This window comes from Hippopotamus amphibius, chromosome 1, assembly GCF_030028045.1.
Source record: "Hippopotamus amphibius kiboko isolate mHipAmp2 chromosome 1, mHipAmp2.hap2, whole genome shotgun sequence".
In the NCBI taxonomy this organism is placed as follows: domain Eukaryota; kingdom Metazoa; phylum Chordata; class Mammalia; order Artiodactyla; family Hippopotamidae; genus Hippopotamus; species Hippopotamus amphibius.
In genome coordinates, this window is record NC_080186.1 from 70,471,056 (window position 1) to 70,491,843 (window position 20,788).

At 33.0% G+C, this 20,788-nt stretch overlaps 1 protein-coding gene across 1 annotated transcript in view; it reads left to right on the forward strand.

Annotated features, from left to right (window-relative positions):
* Positions 1-7,320: 7,320 nt before the first annotated feature.
* The window catches only part of LRRIQ3 (leucine rich repeats and IQ motif containing 3), a 188,210-nt gene continuing 174,742 nt past the window's right edge, over positions 7,321-20,788 (forward strand). The window contains exons 1-2 of the mRNA XM_057696915.1: positions 7,321-7,569; positions 10,907-11,230. Of these exons, the coding sequence (XP_057552898.1) occupies positions 7,321-7,569; positions 10,907-11,230 (573 nt within the window). The remainder of the gene's footprint in view (positions 7,570-10,906; positions 11,231-20,788) is intronic.

Genomic DNA, 20,788 nt, shown 5'->3' on the forward strand with positions numbered 1-20,788 from the left:
CTCATCTTCTATAGTTTGGAAGAATTTGAGAAGAATTCATATTAATTTGTCTTTGAATGTTTTAGTATTTACCTCAATCACTTTACCTTTATTCTATGTGTATCTTTATGTGTAAGTGGCTTTCCTGTGGACAGCATATACTTGGACTAGTTTTTGATCCATTCTAACTTTGATGTCTTTGTTTTGATGCTTAAACTATTGATATTTAAAGTGATTAATTATATAGTTGGATTAATATATATATTTGTTAATCTTTTCCATTTTTTGCTCTTGTTCTTTGTACCAGTTTTAGCTTTCCACTTTTTTCTGCCTTTTGTAATTTTAATTGAGCAATGTATATGATTCTATTTTCTATCTTTCCTTAGCATATCTATTTTACTTTTTTTTTAACTTTTTAAGCCATTTCCCTAGAGATTGCAATAATCCAAATCCATTCTTAAATAACACTGTACTACATAATATGTAGTATAAATATCTTAAAATAAAAAATATTTGATTCCTCCCTCCTGTTCCTTGTATCCTTGCTGTCATTCATTTCATTTATACATAAGCATAGTTTCTTATACAAAAATATACAGTTGACTTTTTTTTTTTTCTTTTTTTTTGCTGTGTTGGGTCTTTGTCGTTGCAAATGGGTTTTCTCTAGTTGTGGCGAGTGGGGGCTACTCTTCGTTGTGGTGCACAGCCTTCTCATTGTGGTGGCTTCTCTTGTTGTGGAGCATGGGCTTCTAGGCACATGGGCTTCAGTAATTGTGGCACATGGGCTCTGTAGTTGTGTCATGGGCTCTAGGGTGCAGGCTCAGTAGTTTTGGCGCACGGGCTTAGTTGCTCCATGGCATGTGGGATCTTCCCGGACCAGGGATGGAACCCGTGTCCCCTGAATTAGCAGGTGGATTCTTAACCACTGCGCCACGAGGCAAGTCCCAAAAATATATAGTTAACTTTTGAACAACATGGGTAGGAACTGTTGGGTCCACTTCTATGTTTTGCTTTGTTTTGATTTTTCAGTAAATGCAGTACTACACAAATCTGTGGCTGGTTGAAGCCACAGGTGCAGAACCTTGGATAGTTTTGTGGAGGGCTAACTATGGGACTTGAGCATCCATGGATTTTGGTATCTGTGGTGGATCCTGGAACCAATCCCCTGTGAATACTGAGCGACAAATAATTTTTAACTGTGTAAGGGTCTTTACCCCATCCCCAGCCATGTTGTTCAAGTGTCAACTGTACATATGTATGCATGTGTAATCAAGTGCATTTTTGCTATTAATATTTGAACAAACTTTTATCTGTTATATCAACTAAGAATAAGAAAAATAAAAGATTTTTATTTTACCTTCACTTATTCCTGCCTGTGTTCTTCCTTATTTTATGTATTGAATAGAGTTTGTCTGAGAGTATTTTTTTTTCTCATCCACTTTTGAAGAATAATTTCACAAGGTATAGATTTTTTTGTTGGCGAGTTTTTCCTCTCAACACTTTAAATACTTTACTCCGCTTTCCTCTTGCTAGCATGGTTTCTTAGGGGAAGTTAGATATAATTCTTATTTTTCCCTTTCTGTGGGTAAGGGGTTTTCTTCCTGTGGCATCTTTCAGATTTCTTTCTTTATCTTTAATTTTCTGAAATTTGAAAATGATATGTCTAGGTGTATTTTTTTGACCTTTTCCCTGCTTGGTGTTTTCTGTTTCCTTGATCAGTGGGTTGTGTCTGACATTAATTTGCAGAAATTCACCATTACTGTTTCAGATTTTTTTATGTTCCTTTGTTCCTTTATCACTTTCTTCTCATTCTGGTATTTTCATTATGCATACTGAACACTTTTTGTAGTTATCCCACAGTTCTGGGATATTCTGTTTGCTTTTATCAGTCTCTGTTCTGTTTGATTTTAAGTTTTTGAAGCTTCTGTTGACATATTCTCAAGCTGAGAGATTCTTTCCTCAGCCATGTCCAATCTACTAAATGAGACCATCAAAGCATTCATCATTTCTGTTATAGTATTTTTGATCGCTAGCATTTCTCTTTTATTTCTATCTGTCTTCCACTATCCATCTGTTCTTGTTTGTTGTCTACTTTTTTTTCATTCAAGTACTTTGCATATTATTCATAGATGTTGTAAATTTCCAGTTGATATTTTCAACATCTTTGCCATAGCTGATTCTGGTTCTTATGCTTACTCTGTGTTTTTTTTGTCTTTTAGTATGCTTTGTAATTTTTTTGTTGAAAGCCAGACATAATGTACTGGTAAAAGGAACTCTTATAAAATGGTGGTGTGGTGTGGTGGTAAGGGGTGGGTAGAAAGGAAATATTCTACAGTCATATAATTAGGTCTTAGTCTTTTAATGAGCCTGTGCCCCTGGGCTGTGGATTTCACAAGTGCTTTTTAGTTTTCCTTCCTCTTAGGTGGGCAAGATGGCAAAAGTGGGCTGGAGTTGGGTGTTTCCCTTCCTCCAAAATGGAAGGCTAGAGGGAAGTGGAGTTGAGTATTTCTCTTCTCCTATATCATTTAGGCTCTGATAAAACCTCAGTTGTTTAGTGTCTATGAAATAGTTTCTCTTGGGGGCAGGCCTTATTAAGAAGAACAAAATGCTCTGGTATATTTCAAAATTATTTATTTCCTCTTCCTCGTTAGAAGCATGAGTGGATTTTGTCCAGTATTCACTCTGAGGACCTGCTGGAGCTCCTGGATATTAATCTCACAAAAGTAAGGGGATCCCTTCATTGACTAGGTCCTCCTGGAGTTTTTAATTTCAGAGTTGTCAACACTGAGCCTGCAGTAACTTGTCAGTTTATAGTTTAGGTTTTCCTACCCTGGAGGCACTGTTTCCTCCAGAGATCTCTGCTGGTGAATTTCTGCTCCCATAAGTTCTGAATCTCTGTGTCCACCTACCTGTCTCTCTAATTTTGGGGGCTTTGGTTCTCCCTTTGACCTCCCTTCTCTGATGAATCCAAGAAGAGTTGTTGATTTTTCATTTTGTTCAGCTTTTACTTGTTAGGATGGTGTGACAACTTCCAAGCTCCTTATGTGTTGGACTGGAAACCAGAAGTTCCCTAACTTGCTTTTTGAAGAGACATTCTATCTTGAGTTGTTAATTGAGCTATATATTTGCCTTAGTAAGTAATACTCATTTTATAGTGCTTGCTATGTGCCAGACACTGTTCTAAAAACTTTATGCCAACTTATTGTCCTCATAATAATTATTTCCATCAAATACTATTGCTATCCACATTTTATAAATGAGGGAATTCAGGCACATAATTTGGATACATAACAAACTGAGGATACATAACTTGTGTGCAGTCACCAAGCTCAAAACAACTTATATTTTATTTTCTTCTTTCTCTAATTACCTTATAAGCTGTTTCAAAACATCAAAATAACTTCCTCTAAGCAACAGAATATGGTTGAGGTAAAGCTGTGCTAATTGGGCCTAAAGCTTCAGAAGGCCTGACAGGTTCTGCATTTATACTTTTTGGAGCTCTGAATAAACCATGTAGAAAGTCTTGCTTCCTTATTACAGAGACACGTGAATAAACATGTGAGAGGATGACATCATGAGTACTGGTATAGATGGAGAAGCCTTGGAATAGTATAGGGAGAGAGACCCATACATCCCAGCATTCCTCCCTCCCTGCTGTCCTTGCCATGGTTTCACATATGTAAATTAGCCACCTTGGAGGTGTTAGTTTGGATGAGCCCCACAAGACTGAATCTCAATTCAGCATCACTTGGAAAAGAATTGTGCACGTGAACTAAGTCAACCCACAGACCTGAGAACTAATAAGTGGTGTGTTTTTTTTTTTTAATCCAGTAAGTTTTGAGGTGCTTTGTTACACAGTGTAAATAAATGAAAAAAAGAATGTGCATTCTTTTTATGGGACATTGGATACTGGTTGTAGGGAATTCAAACTGAAGGATTTTAAGGAATTAACAGCAGATTTTAATCTAAATGAGAGATACTTCATTGCTCATACTTAGAAATATTTTCTTCCAGCTTTATTTTGATATAATTGGCATATAACATTGTGTAAGTTTAATATGTGCAATATGATAATTTGATACACATATACATTGCAAAGTGATTACCATGATAAGTTTCATTAACACATCTATCACCTTGTGTAATTACCTGTGTTTTTTGGTGTGTGTGAGGACATTTAGGACCTACTCTCTAAGTAACTTTTAAGTATACAATACAGTATTTTTAAGTATAGTCATGATGTTGTACGTTATGTCCCCAGAACTTGTTCATCTTATAACTGGAAGTTTGTTTCCTTTGACCAACATCTCCCCATTCCTTGCACCCCATTTTGACACCAATGTCATTTATATTGTAGAAAGCGGCAGTTTCCTTCTTCCTTGTGGCTGAATAATATTCCATTGTGTGTGTGTGTGTGTATAAAATAGATATCACTTTTTTTTAGCCATTCATCTGTCAGTGGACACTTAATTTCCTTACATGTCTTAGCCATTGTGACTAATGAACAAGGGGATACACATATCTCTTCAAGATAATTACTTCATTTTGGGGGGATATATACTCAGAAATGAGATTACTGTATCATATGGTAGTTCCATTTTTAATTTTTTGAGGGACCTCTGTACTGCAGGTGTCCCCAACCCCTGGGCCATGGACCAGGGCCAGGAAAGGGGCCACACAGCAGGAGGTAGGTGGCAGGCGAGAGAGCAAAGCTTCATCAGTATTTACAGCCGCTCCGCATCGTTTGCATTACACCTGAGCTCCGTCTCCTGTCAGACCAGCGGCAGCATTATGTTCTCATAGGAGCTTGAACCCTACTGTGAACTGCGCATGCAAGGGATCCAGTGTGCGTGCTCTAATGCCAGATGATCTGAGGTGGAACTGAGGTGGTAATGCTAGTGCTGGGGAGTGGCTGCAAATACAAATTATCATTAGTAGAGAGGTTTGACTGCCCAGAGACCATAATAAATTAATGCATGTGAGTCATCCCAAAACCATCATCCCCCAACCCGGTCTGTGGAAATATTGTCTTCCATGAAACTGGTCCCTGGTGCCAAAAAGGTTGGGGACTGCTGCTATACTGTTTACTTTGGTACAGCCAAAAGGGTTCCCTTTTCTCCACGTATTTGCCAAAACTTATTTCTTATCTTTTTGAATATAATCATTTTAACAGGTGTGAGGTGATAGCTCATTGTGGTTTTAATTTTTCATTTTCCTAAGGATTAGTGTTGCTGAGCACCTTTTTAATGTATGTGTTGGCCATTTATATGTCTTCTTTGGAAAAATATCTATTCAGGTCTAGCCTATTTTTTAATCAGGTTGTTATTATTTTCTACTGATTTGTATTGAGTTCCTTTTATATTTTGGATATTAACCCTTTATCAGATATATGATTTGCAAATATTTTCTCCCACTCCATAGGTTCCTCTTTATTCTGTTAATTGTTAGATTTTTTTTTAGTGTGCAGAAGCTTTTTAGTTTGATGTCACGGTTGTTAGTATTTGCTTTGGTTGCATTTGCTTTTGGTGTCATATCCAAAAAATCATTACCAGGGTGAATGTAAAAGGAGTTTTTTTCCCTATGCTTTTTTCTAGAAGTTTTATGGTTTCTGGTCTTACATTTAAGTCTTTAATTCATTTCTGGTAATTTTTGTGAGTGATGTAAGACTGGGATCCAGTTTTTCAAAACCATTTATTGTGAACATCCAGTTTTTTCAACACCATTTATTGAAGATACTATCTTTATATTATTGTGTATTCTTGGGTCTTTTGTCAAATATTAATTTATTGTACATTTATGGGTTTATTTCTAGGCTTTCAGGTTTTTTACCTGTATCTATGTGCCAGTTTTCTTGCCAGTACCATACTGTTTTGTTTATTGTAGCTTTATAATATGTTATTTTGAATTCAGAAAGTATGAGGCCTCCAGCTTTGTTCTTCTTTCTCAAGATTGCTTTGCCTATTTGGGTGCTTTTTTTTTCTTTTCTTTTTTCTTTCTTTTTCTTTCTTTTTTTTTTTTTGTCGTCCCATATGAATGTTAGGATTGTTTTTCCTATTTCTGTGAAAAATGTCATCAAAATTTTGATAGGGATTGCATTGACTCTGTAGGTGACTTGGGTAGCATGAACATTTTAAGAATATAATCCATGAATAGAGAATATCTTTCCAATTATTTGTGTCTTCTTCAATTCATTTCATTAATGTCTTACAGTTTTCAGTGTACAGCTCTTTCACCTCTGTGATTAAATTTATTCCTAAGTACAGTATTTGATTCTTTTTAATGCTGTTATAATGGGATTGTCTTCTTTTTTTTTTCAGGTAGTTCATTGTTGATAAATATAGAATGCAATTGAGCTTTGCATGTTGATTTTGTGTCCTTCAACTTTATTGAATCTTTAAATTAGTTCTAACAGTTTTTTGATGGAGTCTTTAGGATTTTCTATCTGTAACATCTTGCCATCTGCAAACAAAGAGAGTTTTACTTCTTCCTTTCTGATTCGGATGCCTTTTATTTCTTTATCTTGCCTAATTACTCTACCTAAGATATCCAGTATTGTGTAGAATAGGAATAGTGAGAATGGGCACTTTCTTCCTGCTGATTTTAGAAGAAAGATTTCAACCTTTCATCATTGAGTATGATGTTAGCTACAGACTTATCATATATGGTCTCTGTTTTGTTGAATTTCAGTCCTTTTGTACCCATTTTATTTAGAGTTTTATAATTAGAGGATGTTAAATTTCATCAAATGATTTTTCTGTATCTATTGATATGATCATATAACTTTTATCTTTCATTCCATTAATGAGGCTTATCACATTGACTGATTTACATTGTTGAATCATCCTTGCAGCCCTGTATTGCCCCTTGGTTTCATTTAGCTGCATTTATCAGCCTTTCACACAAAGATTATCACTCTCCTAACTTGGGGATTCATCATTCAATGCTCTTCTGTATTTAACAGCATCTTTTAACTAAAATTATTATCCAAGGTATGTTAGGGTATAGTTTTCTATGTTTGTTTTAGTTGTGTTGCCTAGAGGTGATGTTTTTATCTCAACTGTTTCACTTAATTTCATGTTCTTTAAGTATTTCAGGAAAAATAACTTTTTCTTTCTCTTACTGATTATTTCATTGGTGAGGGAAATGATACATTTTTGAGTTGTAGTTATATATATGTTATATATTTAAAGTGCTTTGAGATAGAAGGTTTTATGGAAATTATATTTTTGAAAATTTTAATTTTACCCATTTTATTCTCACTATTAGAAAATATTATTTGTGTCCAGATAGATTTATTTTTGAAAGTTGAAAAAAACTTTCAAAATTTCCCATTTTTCCTAGATGTTTCATGGAACAATCATAGAAGAGCTAACCAATCATAGAGAATGGAATCACTATAATGAAAATATAATAGAAGATCACAAAGATTTTGTTTTTGTGAAGTTCAGTGGCCTTCATTTAAAATCTATGGAAAGTTTCCAATCTTGTATCTCTCTTAGAGTGTGCATCTTCTCAAACAATTTTATTACAGATATTCATCCACTTCAGTGTTGTATAAAATTAGTCAAACTTGATCTTCATGGAAATCAGGTAAGCAATAGCGATTTCACTTATTTACATATAAATGAAGTTGATATTTAATGAACACTTATGTTATCTATGCACAGTATTTCTCCCATGTAGTCTTTTGTGTGAAATATAAGTAATTCAAAACTAAGTAAAAAATAAAAAAATATATAAATACAAATTTTTAAATATAAGCAAACATTTTTAATTTAAAGCATAAACCAACAGTGTGTGATTTTGTTTATTTTACTTCTTAAATCTGTAGTCTTCATTAAGACTATTTCTTGACTTCCTTATTTTTCAATGACATATAATAGACATATAGCATTATATTAATTTCAGGTATAAAACATAATGATTCAATATTTGTGTATATTGCAAAATGATCACAAGTCAACATCCACCACCAAAGAATTACAAATTTTCCCTTGTGATGAGAACTTTTAATATCTACTCTTTTAGCAACTTTCAAATATATAATCCAGTATTATTAACTGTACTCACTCTGCTGTATACTACATCCCCAGGACTCATTTATTTTATGACTTAAAATTTGTATCTTTTCAGTACCTTCACCATTTCACCCACCCACTCTGCTCTGAATCACCAGTGTGTTCTCTGTGTCTAAGAGTTTGGTTTTTGTTTGTTTTTTCAGATTCCACATGAGTGAGATCATATGGTACTTGCCTTTCTCTGTCTGACTTATTTTATTTAGTGTAATGACCTCAAGGTCCACCATGTTGTTACAAATGGCATGACTTCATTCTTTTTTATGAGTCAATAATATTCCACTGTATATATACACCACATTTTCTTTACTTATTCATGCATAGATATTCACTTAGGTTCTTTCCATGTCTTGGCTATTATAACTAATGCTGCAGTGAACATGGGGATGCATGTGTCTTTTTGAGCTAAGTGTTTTCATTTCCTTGGAATAAATCCCAGAAGTAGAATTGCTGGATCATATGGAAGCCTTATTTTGAACTTTTTGAGGAACCTCCATGCTGTTTTCATAATGGTTGCACTAATTTACAGTCCCACAAACAGTGCACATGGTTTCCTGTTCTCCACATCCTTGCCAACACTTGTCATTTTTTTGTCTTTTTGACAATAGCCATTCTAACAGATGTGAAGTGATCACATTGTGGTTTTAATATACATTTCCCTCATGATTAGTGATGTTAAGTATCTTCTCATGTACCTGTTGGTCACCTGTGTGTCTTCTTCAGTAAAACGTTAACTTAGATTCTCTGCCCATTTTTTTTAGTTGGATTGTTTGGGTTTTTGCTATTGTTGTATGAATTCTTTATATATTTTGGATATTAGCCCCTTCTCAGATATGATTTGCAGAAATTTTCTCCCATTCAGTAGGTAGCCTTTTCTTTTTACTGATGGTTTCCTTTACTGTGCAGAAGCTTTTCACGTACTGTGACGTCATCTCACTTGTTCAGTTTTTTTTTTTTTTTGCCTTTGCTTTTGGTGTCAAATTGAAAAAAAATATATTGCCAATACCAATGTCAAGGAATGTACCACAAATTTTTTTCTAGTTTTATGGTTTCAGGTTTTATATTCAAATCTTTAATCCACTTTTAGTTAATTTTTGTGTATAGCATAAGGTATTAGTCAAGTTTTATTATTTCACATGTGACTGTCATCCAGTTTTCTCGACACAATTTATTGAAGAGACTTTCTTTCCACATTGTATGTTCTTGGCTCCTTTTTGTAATCAATTGACCATGTTTGTGTGGGTTTATTTCTGGACTATTTTTCTGTTTCGTTGACCTGTTTTTTTAAAATGCCAATGCCATACTGTTTTTATTTCTGTAGCTTTGTAAAATTCTTTGAATTCAGGAAATGTGAAGGTTCCAGCTTTGTTCTCTCTTTGTTTTGCCTCTTTGAGGTTTTTTGTAATTTCATACAAATATTAGGATTATTTGTCTAAGTGAAAAATGCCACTGGAATTTTGGCATGGCTTGTGTTGAATCTATAGATTGCTTTGGACAGTATGAACATTTTAACAGTATTAATTCTTGCAATCCACAGACACAGAATATCTTTCAATTTGTTTATATCTTCTTCAGTTTCTTTTCAATATGTCATATAGTTTTCAGTGTACATATCTTTTTATCTCCTTGGTGAAATCTATTCCTAGGTTTTTATTCTTTTTGATGCAATTGTGAGTGGGATTGTTTTATTAATTTCTCTTTCTGATGGTTAATAGTTAATGTGTAGAAAGGCAACATAATTTTGTGCATTGATTTTGTATTCTGAAATGTTCCTGATTTTGTTTATTGTAATAGTTTTTGTGGAGTATTTAGGGGTTTCTGTATACAGGCATACTGATTTTTATCGGACATCACTTTATTGCACTTCACAGATACAGTATTTTTCACAAATTGAAGGTTTGTGGCAACCCTGCATTATCAGACGATGGTTAGCATTTTTTAGCAATAAAGTATATTTTACTTAAGATATGTACATTGTTTTTTTTAATATGCTATTTCACACTTAATAGATTACAGTATAGTGTAAACAACTTTAATACACACTGGGAAACCAAAAAATTTTTGTGACTTGCTTTATTGCAAGTATTTGCTTTATTGCAGTGGTCTGGAACCCAGTGCACAAAATCTCTGAGGTATACCTGTATAATATCATGTAATTTGCAAAAAGTGACAGTTTTACTTTTTCCTTTCCAATTTGGATGCCTTTGTTTCTTCTTCTTGCCTAATAGTTCTGGTTAGGACTTCTAGCTTCCAGTTGAATAGCTATGTTGAATAAAATTGGCGAGAGTGGGCATCCTTGTCTTACTCCTGCTCTTAGAGGGAAGGACTTTATCTTTTCACCATTGAGAATGACGCTAGCTGTGAGCTTGTCGTGTATAGCCCTTATTATGTTGAAGTACATTCCCGCTATTCTCAGTGTGTTGAGAGTTTTAATCATACATGGATGTTGAATTTTGTCAAATAGTTTTTCTGTATCTGTTGAGATTATCATATGATTTTTATCCTTCATTTTGTTAATGTGGAGTATCACATTGATTGTTTTTACCCCTTAAGTTTTTCATGTAAGGAAAGTATTTTAGAAAAGTTTAGAGAGTCTGCTTATTACAAAGGGATTTTTATTGAATGGCGTATATATGTTTGTTTATTTTATTACACTAGTAATTACAGACACTTACCTAGTGTATTTTGGTTTATTCCAGTCATCATTTGAGTAATTAGAAATTCTGTTTTTGCTTACTAATGAGAAATTTACTATTTGGGAAAATATTGAATTATAGAAGCTGTTTAATGTTTTTCCTTTTCCATGGAAATTTATATTTGTATTTAAAGTATAATTATTAATAATGTTTCAGATAAAGAGTCTACCAGATACCAGATTTTGGAGTGGATTGAAGAACCTAAAGCTTCTCTATCTACATGACAATGGGTTTGCAAAGTTGAAGAATGTATGTACGTTATCTGCCTGTCCAAGCCTTATTGCCCTCACTATGTTTGATTGTCCGGTAAGCCTTAAAAAAGGATATAGACATGTTCTTGTCAACAGTGTATGGCCTCTCAAAGCACTGGATCATCATGTGATTTCTGATGAAGAAATAATTCAGAACTGGCATCTTCCTGAAAGATTCAAAACATATAACCACCGACTTTTCTTTAATTTCTGCCCTGCTTTGAAAAAGGTAATTGGCTTCATTAGGGTTTCATTTTAAATAAATGTAAAGAAGTAAAATTTTAGTTTCTAAATTCTATACATAAATTACATTAAACCAGTATTTTTTATCATTTACATAAAATATAATAAACTATATTAGCGAATATATTAGTAATATATTAGTAATATTTTATAACTGAAATATATTAGTAATATATTAGTAATATCTTATAACTAAAAATTTACAAAAACTTACATGCCTACTGATAAAAATTATTGTGCATAGTGTTGTCAAATTGTAGAGAAACAAATATTTGACTTTTTGGGGGTCTCCATTATGTTTTTAAGGAGGAATAGTTTACACACTGTAAAATTCACCCATTTCACATGTATGATTCCATAATTTTGGTAAATTAACAGTACTGTATAACTGTCTTCACAATCCAGTGTTAGAAATTTCCATCACTCCAAAAGTTTCCCTTCTTCCCGTTTGCAGTTAATCCGCACTCCCACCTTGGTCCTAGGTAACCACTGATCTGTTTTCTCTCTCTATGAATTTGTTTTTCTAAACATTTTATAAAAATGGAATTGTAGAATATGTAGTCTTTTTCACCTGCCTTCTTTCACTTAGAGTGATGTGTTTGAGGCTTATTCATGTTGTAGCATGTATCAATAGTTTGTTCCTTTTGATTTGCTGAGTATTCTTCCATTATGTGAATATATTACATTTTCTTTGTTCATTCACCAGCCGACGGACATTTGGATTATTTCTAGTTTTTGTTATTATGAAAATGCTGCTGTAACTACCTATATACATGTCCTTGTGTAGACATATATTTTCATTTTCTTTGGGTAGATTCTTAGGAGTGCATTTGCTGGGATGTATGGTAAGTTTATGTTTAACTTTTTAAGAAACTGAATTATTTCCTGAAAAGTGGAAACCACTGATGTGTGAAGGTTCTAGTTTCTGTATCTCATTGCATACACTTAGTTTTTTCTATCTTTTGCACTATAGACATTCTAGTAGGTGTGAAGTGGTATTTCACCATGGTTTTAATTTTTATATCTCTAATAAATAATGATGCTAAGCATCTTTTCACCTACTTATTAACTATGCATATGTCTTCTTTGGTCAAATGTCTATACAAATTTTTTGCCCATTTTTAAAGTAGATATTTGCCTTATTGATTTGTAACAGTAGATATCTGGATATAAGTATTTTTATCATATATATGAATTGCAAATATTTTCTCCTAGCCTGTAGCTTGTCTTTTCATTTTCTTAATGGTCTCTTTTGAAGCAGAAAAGTTTTGAGTATTATGAAATCCAATTTAGAATTTTTTGTTTTGTGGATCATGCTTTTAGTGTTATATCGAAGAACTCTGCCTGATTAAAGGTAAAAAAAAATTCTTTTATGTTTTATTATAAAATTTTAATAATTTTATCTCTGAAATTTATCTGTGTTTGATCTTGAATAAGCTTTTTTTACATGGTGCGAAGTAAGGGTCTAAGTTCATTTTTTGTATATGCATATTCAATTATACCAGCCCCATTTTCCCAGTGAATTGCCTTGATATTTTCTGTTAAAAATCAGTTGGTCACAAACTTAAGCATTTATTTCTATACTCTCAATTATATTCCAATGGTCTGTATATCTATCCTTATGCCAGTACTACACAGTCTTGATTATTATAGCTTTGTAGTTTCAAAATAGGGAAGTGTGAATTCTCCAACTTTGCTTTTCTTTTGCAATATTGCTTTGGCTACTCAGGGTTGCTTGCATTTACAAATGAATTTTAGGATCAGCTTATCAATTTCTACAGTGATTCCTGCTGGGATAGTGATAAGGTGTCCATTGAAATTTTAGGTCAATTTGTGGAGAATTACCATCTTTATGATAGTGAGTGTTCTTGTCCTTGAACATGAACTATCATTTATTTAAGTACCCTTTAATACTCTCAGTTTTGTTGTTTTCAGTGTACAAGTCTTTCACTTATTTTGTTCAAATTCATTTCTATGTATTTATTTTTGTGATATTATGCATGGAATCATTTATTAATTTCACTTTGTATTGTTTTTTATTAGCATATAGAAATACAATTGAAATTTTATTTCATCCCATATTCTGCCACTTTGCTATTCTCATTTCTTAGTTCTAGAAGTTTTGTGTAGATTCAGAATATTTGTTTTTTAATTGAAAGTGGATCTCTATTTTTTTAAGTTTTCCATATTTGAATAATTCCATTAGGAAATAGTTTATTTTTTCTCAGTGTCTAATTCCAGGCATTTGAATTTGCATTATTAATGGAAGACGATAAAATATTCAATTTCTAAATAGTTAATATGGTGACATTGTATGTTCAAATTACCATTGTATGTTGACTTTTAAAATGTTGGAAGAAGTAATTGGGAAATTTGATATCTAGTTGGAGGTTACAAAATACTTAAATGAATTGATAAAAATAGAAGAAAACATGCTTCATGTCATATTAATGTTAGAGCAAAGAAGTCATAGAAGAGTTCAAAATAAGGGGTTAATTCTACAGATGTTAGACAAATCAGGTACAAGATATAGAAAGTAAAGATGTATGTTTCAGAACAGTGTTTATAATAAGTTGTAAGTATATATAGATCTACATATATATGTATATGTATGGTGAATATTGATGAAAAATATAAAACCATTTGAACAGTATGAAAGGGTATATAAACAGTGAGCAATGATTATACTTGGGAAATCTGGAGAGTAGAAAGTTGAAAGACTTTTTATAACTGCACATTATTCTTTACTTTAAAAAATTATAAATATATTAATGATTTTATAAAAGTAGTTTAAGAAACTTAAGAAAATATAAAACAAGGCAGAATTTAAGTCTGGTGTCTTATCCAGGGCTCTAAAGGAAGAGTTTCATTTAGGTATTCTGTGTGGTATGGTGTAATCAAAAGTAGGAACAAACATGACCCTTTTAAGGACAATCAAAATGACTGAGGTTTATATAAGGAATTAGTTGGAAATTAGAGGCGGGGGGAGTGTTGAAAAGAATCTTGGGTGATATACTGAGGAGTTTAGACTTCTTAATAAATGTGATGAAGATCTATTGAAGTTGTTTGAGTAGGAAAATTAAGAGAGGTTCTGTCATAGTTGGTATTTATGAATAAATAGTTTTTATAAATACAATGTTTTTTAAAGGAGATTAATCCAGTGTTTTGCTAGCAGATTAATGGGGATTAGGAGACAGATGAGGACAGAGAGACCAATTATTGTAGGCCAGAAATGGTGTGATTAGTGTTGTTACAGGAAGACAGTAGTGGCAAAGAAGAAAGAAGACAGCATAAAGTAGAGGACAGACACTCAGTAAAAGCCATTGTGGCAGGCACTTTATGTATTTTATTCATAACTTCATTCCTTTACCAAATATGTATTAAGCGCCTAATATGTGAGAGGGATTATTCTGGATTCTGTGGTAAATAATACTAACAAAGGTCCTGTTCTCATGAAGTCCAGTGGAAAATCATAGGGAATAAGTAAAAATCAGTCAATGAGTCAATCAATCCATCAGTCAGCCAGAGAATGTCAGATAGTGTTAATTTCTAAATAAAATAAAATAAAATAAAATGGTAACAAAGGATGAAAGGGATAGAGATTTGAGCTAATACATTAGCTAGGGTCCATGGGGAAGGATTTTCTGAAAAGTATTCTTCATTGTATCCTTTTATGTGGAAAGGTATTATTCTTATTTCACAGAAGAAAATGAAATATAGTGAGGTTTAGAAACTTAAAACTTATCCAAGACACCTAGTCAGTCATGAAACTTAGATTTCCAGTCTGTCTTGGTCTTAGTCCTGCGATCAGTGTTATATAACAAAGGACAGACAGAACAAAGATTTGACAAGATTTTTTTTTTTTTAAAATGATTGAATGTGGGTAGAGAAGAATAAGTGAGGAAAGATTCCTCTGGTATTTTGAACTTGGGTAACTGAGGAAATAAATAACCTAGTTAACATAAATGATGGCATTTAAAGAGTTTTAGTAGAAAGTTAAGTTTGGTCATGTTTATTTGAGGCAGAATATTGATATTGAGATATCAACCAGGCATTGGAAATGAAGAACTAAAATTCAGAAGTAGTGTTATAGGTAGGTCTAAGATCTAAATCCAGTTGTCATTTGCTTGAGCTCATAGTTGAAGCCAAGCTGTCACAGGAAAATGTAGGGATCAGTAAAGGCTAATAGCTAAGGACAAAGCTTTAGGGCAGTATCTCATTTTGTGCATAGAAAGCAGTGGAAACAATGAGGAAAACAGAGATTGATCCAATGACATAGGAGTAAAAACAGACATGGCTTATTATCACTTAAAAGAGTGATTTAAAAATGAATAATATTTTTAAAGAGCCAATGAAAGTTAGCACTGATACAAAACTATTTTGAAAGGCTTTTTGAAAGTGAAGAGGTTATTACATCTTTGGAATTTCACTAACTTTCAGGAGTGTGTATGAAATTGTAATGGTTACTATGTGATTGCCAAATGAAACTTTTGTGAGAAAATTTTGGACAAAGGAAAGACAATATCTTAACTGTAGAAAATAAGATTAATGAAAGGCTTTTTTTTTTTAAGTGAGATGATACAACATTTTTAAGCTGAGGGAAATTAGTTTTAATTTTTAAAAAAGTGATTGAAAATGTCAGAAAAAGAGGGAATAATTGAAGAAAAATATTGTGGAGAAAGCATGAATAGAAGGCATCGCAAGTGGAGTAAGCCTTAAAGAGATATAGGTACACCAAATTCTGGCAGAATTTTTGTGAGTTGTAGAGATTTAAAGAAATCGATTTCAATAAAAGTTTTTCAGTTTACTTATAAGTTTTTATTAATTATTTTTGCTATAAGCAGTGTTCTTTTGGTTATTGATTATTGAAAGATTTTATTTAATTTATACAATACAAGCAACACTTGAGAAAGAGAGAAATGACAATCTATGGGGTTATTTATTTATTTAGTAGTGTTTGAAATATATTTTCAAAACATTTAATTGTACTTATTGAGTATAAGAAGTTTATGAAAACTGAAAAATAATAATGAACCTCATAATAGTTCACACAGTTTTTTCAATAAGTATTATTCTTTTATGAGGAAAACATGGATGTAGGAATTTAAGAAGTCTGTCTTCATTCTAAAGAACAAATTAGTGTGATTAAAATTTGTACCCTATAACACAGTGAAATTGTCTAGAAGGACCCTGTTTATTCTTAACTGTGACAAATAGTAATTCGTAGACTTTCGTTTTTTGGTGTCTTACTGGAAATTACTTATATCTTGAAGAAAGGTGAAAACACAGGTACTTCTTAACTCTATGAAACCAAAGTAGCTAGAAATTTGAAGTCCTTTTTTATCTAAAAATCTAAAAACATATAATAGGGGATGTATATGTGTAATTTTCAGATATGGGTGATCTGGGCAAGGAACCAATGCTATCAATTGGGATTGTGTTTTTGACTGCATGTAATAGAAACCAAGCTAAATTTTTTTTTTTAATGAAACAAAAAATTTAGAGTAGGCAGTCCTTCTGTGTAGTTTCTCAAGGAAATTGTGAAGGACCAGGCTTTATTCTAGCTTTCTGCTTTGTATCTTTAGCAAATGAACATTTTCCCTCATAGGAAGTGAACTTCTTCATGTCCAGGCATGTGCTTACATCAGGAGGAAGGGGATTGGAAGAAACAAAAGCACATGTCAGCTAAGTCTATCCTTTTTGTATTAGGAAAAGAGTAGCTCCTCCAGGTATTCCCTGTGAAAGATTTCTACCACCAGGACTAGATCACATGGCTACCACTACGGAGAAGAGAATCTGCTATGATGAGTATTTTTAATTGGGAATATTTACTTCTGAAACAAAACCAATGTTCTATCTTTTGTTGTTTTGTTTTATCTTTTAAATTTTATTGAAGTATAGTTAATTTAAAATGTCGTGTTAGTTTCAGGTATATAGTACAGTGATTCAGTTATACATACATACAAATATGTATCATATTTGTATGTATGTGTGTATATATATTCTTTTTCAGATTCTTTTCCCTTATAGGTTATTACAAAATATTGAGTATAGTTCTCTGTGCTATACAGTAGATCCTTGTTGGTTACTTTATATACAGAAGTGAGTATATGTTAATCCCAACCTCCTAATTTATCCCTCTCCTGCTTTCCCTGTTGGTAACCATAAATTTGTTTTCTTTGTCTGTGGGTCTGTGTCTGTTTTGTAGATAAGTTCATTTGCATATCCATAAGCAATATGGCATTCGTCTTTGTCTGGCTTACTTTACTTAGTAGATAATCTCTAGGTACATTCATTTTGCTGCAAATGGCGTGATTTCATTCTTTTTTATGGTTGAGTAATATTCCATTGTGTATATATATGTGTGTGTGTGTGTGTACACACACACACACCATATCTTATCCATCATCTGTCAATGGACATTTAGGTTGCTTCCATGTCTTGGCTATTGAAAATAGTCCTGCAGTGAACATTGGGGTGCATGTATCTTCTCAAAGTACGTTTTTTTTGAGATATGTGCTCAGGAGTGGGATTGCAGAATCATCTGGTAGCTCTATTTCTATTATCTTAAGGAACCTCTATACTATTCTCTATAGTGGCTTTACCAATTTACATTCCCCCCAGGAGTGTAGGAGGGTTCCTTTTCTTCCACACCATCTCCAGCATTTATTTTTTTGTAGACTTTTTGCTGATGGCCACTCTGACCAGAGTGAGATGATACTTCATTGTAGTTTTGGTTTACATTTCTCTTAATAATTAGTGATATTGAGAACTTTTCTTATGTTTCCATTGGCCATCTGTATGTCTTCTTGGAAGAAATGTCTATTTAGGTCTTCTGCACACTTTTTTTTTGGGTTGCTTTTTTTTGATATTGAGCTATATGAACTGTTTGTATATTTTAGAGATTAATCCCTTGTCGGTAGCATCACTTGCAAATATTTTCTTCCATTCTATAGGTCATCTTTTCATTTTGTTTGTGGTTTCCTATGCTGTGCAAAAGCTCTTAAGTTTAATTAGCTCCTATTTGATTATTTTTGTTTTTATCTCCATTACTCTAGGAGATGGATCTAAAAAGATATTGCTGTGATTTATGTCAAAGAGTGTTCTACCTATGTCATCTTCTAGGAGTTTTATGGTCTTACATTTAGAGCTTTAATCCATTTTGAGCTGATTTTTGTATATGGTGTTAGAGAATGTTCTAATTTCATTCTTTTACATGTAGCTGTCCAGTTTTCCCAGCACCACTTATTGAAGAGACTATCTTTTCTCTGTTGTATATTCTTCCCTCCTTTGTCATAGATTAATTGACCATAGGTACATGGGTTTATTTCTGAGCTTTCTGTCTTGTTCCATTGGTCTATATGTCTGTTTTTGTACCAGTGCCATACTGCTTTGATTACTTTGTAGTAGAGTTCAAAGTCAGGGAGCATGATTCCTCCAGCTCTGCTCTTCTTTCTCAAGATACTTTTGGCTATTCAGGGTCTTTTGTGTTTACATAGAAATGTAAACAATTTTTGTTCTAGTTCTATGAAAAATGCCTTTGGTAATTTGATAGGGATTGCATTGAGTCTGTAGATTGCCTTGGGTAATATAGTTATTTTAACAATATTGATTCTTCTAATCCAAGAACATGGTATATGTATCCATCTGTTTGTGCCATTTTCAGTTTCTTTCATCAGTGTCTTATAGTTTTGAGAGTACATATATTTTGCTTCCTTAGGTAGGTATATTCCTAGGCATTTTATTTTATTTTTTATTATTTATTTATTTATTTATTTATACAATAAACTGCATATATTTAAAGCATACAATTTAATATTTTTTTCTTATTAATAATGTATGTATGGCAATCCCAATCATTTTATTCTTTTTGATGCAATGGTAAATGGGATTGTTTCCTTGATTTCTCTTTCTGATCTTTCATTGTTAGTGTATAGAAATGCAACAGATATCTGTGTATTAATTTTGTGTCCTGAAACGTTACCAAATTCATTAATGAGCTCTAGTAGTTTTTTGGTAGCATCTTTAGGATTTTCTATGTAGAGTGTCATGTCATCTGCAACAGTGACAGTTTTACATCTTCTTTTCCAACTTGGATTCCTTTCATTTTTTTTCTTCTTCTCTGACTGCCTTGGCTAAGATTTCCAAAGCTATGTTGAATAAATGTGGGAAGAGTGAGCATCCTTGTCTTGTTCTTGATCTTAAATGAAATGCTTTTCACTGTTGAGTATGATATTAGCTGTGATTTGTCATATATGGCCTTTATTATGCTGAGGCATATTCTCTTTATGCCCACTTTCTGGAAGGTTTTTTATCATAAATGGATGTTGATTTTATTTTATTTATTTTTTATTTTTGGGTGCGTTGCGTCTTAGTTGCGGCATGTGGGATCTTTTGTTGTGGTGCACAGGCTCTTCACTGCAGCACATGGGCTTCTCTCTAGTTGTGGTGTGTGGGCTTCTCTCTAGTGTGCAGGTTTTCTCTTCTCTAGTTATGGCATGTGGGCTCCAGGGTATGTGGGCTCTGTAGTTTGTAGCACACAGGCTCTCTAGTTGAGGCACACAGGCTCAGTAGTTGTGACATGTAGGCTTGGTTGCCCTGCAGCATGTGGGATTTTAGTTCCCTGACCAGGGATTGAACCCACGTCCCCTGCATTGCAGGACTGATTCTTTACCACTGGACCACCAAGGAAGTCCCTGACTGTTGAATTTTGTCAAAGGCTTTTCTTGCATCTATTGAGATTATCATATGGTTTTTATTCTTCAGTTTGTTGATGTGATATATCACACTGATTGATTTGCGAATATTGAAAAATCCTTGCATCCCTGGGATAAATCCCACTTGATCATGGTGTAAAATTCTTTTAATGTATTGTTAGATTCTTTTTGCTAGTACAGTATTTGTTGAGGATTTTTGCATCTGTGTTCATCCGTGATAATTGTCCTCCAATTTTCTTTTTTTGTGTTATCTTTTTCTGATTTTGGTTTCAGGGTGATTGTGGCCCCATAGAATGAGTTTGGAAGTGTTTCTCTCTCTGCAATATTTTGATATAGTTTGAGGAGAATATGTGTTAACTCTTCTCTAAATGTTTGGTAGAATTCATCTGTGAAGCCATCTGGTCATGGGCTTTGGTTTGTTGGAAGTTTTTAAATCATAGATTCAATTTCACTGCTTGTAATTGGTCTGTTCATATTTTCTATATCTTCTTGGTTCAGGGTTGGGAGATTGTACCTTTCCTAGAATTTGTCCATTTCTTCTAGGTGTCCATTTTATTGGCATATAGTTGCTTATAGTAGTCTCTTATGATCCTTTGTATTTCTGTGGTGTTGGTTTTAACTTCTCCTTTTTCATTTCTGATTTTATTGATTTGGGCTCTCTCCCTTTTTTTTTCTTGAAAGTCTGGCTCAAGGTGTATCAAGTTTTTTTTTTTTTTTAATCTTTTGAAAGAACCAGCTTTTAGTTTCATTGATCTTTTCTATCATTTCCTTAGTCTCTGTTTCATTTATTTCTACTCTGATCTTTACAATTTCTTTCCTTCTACTTA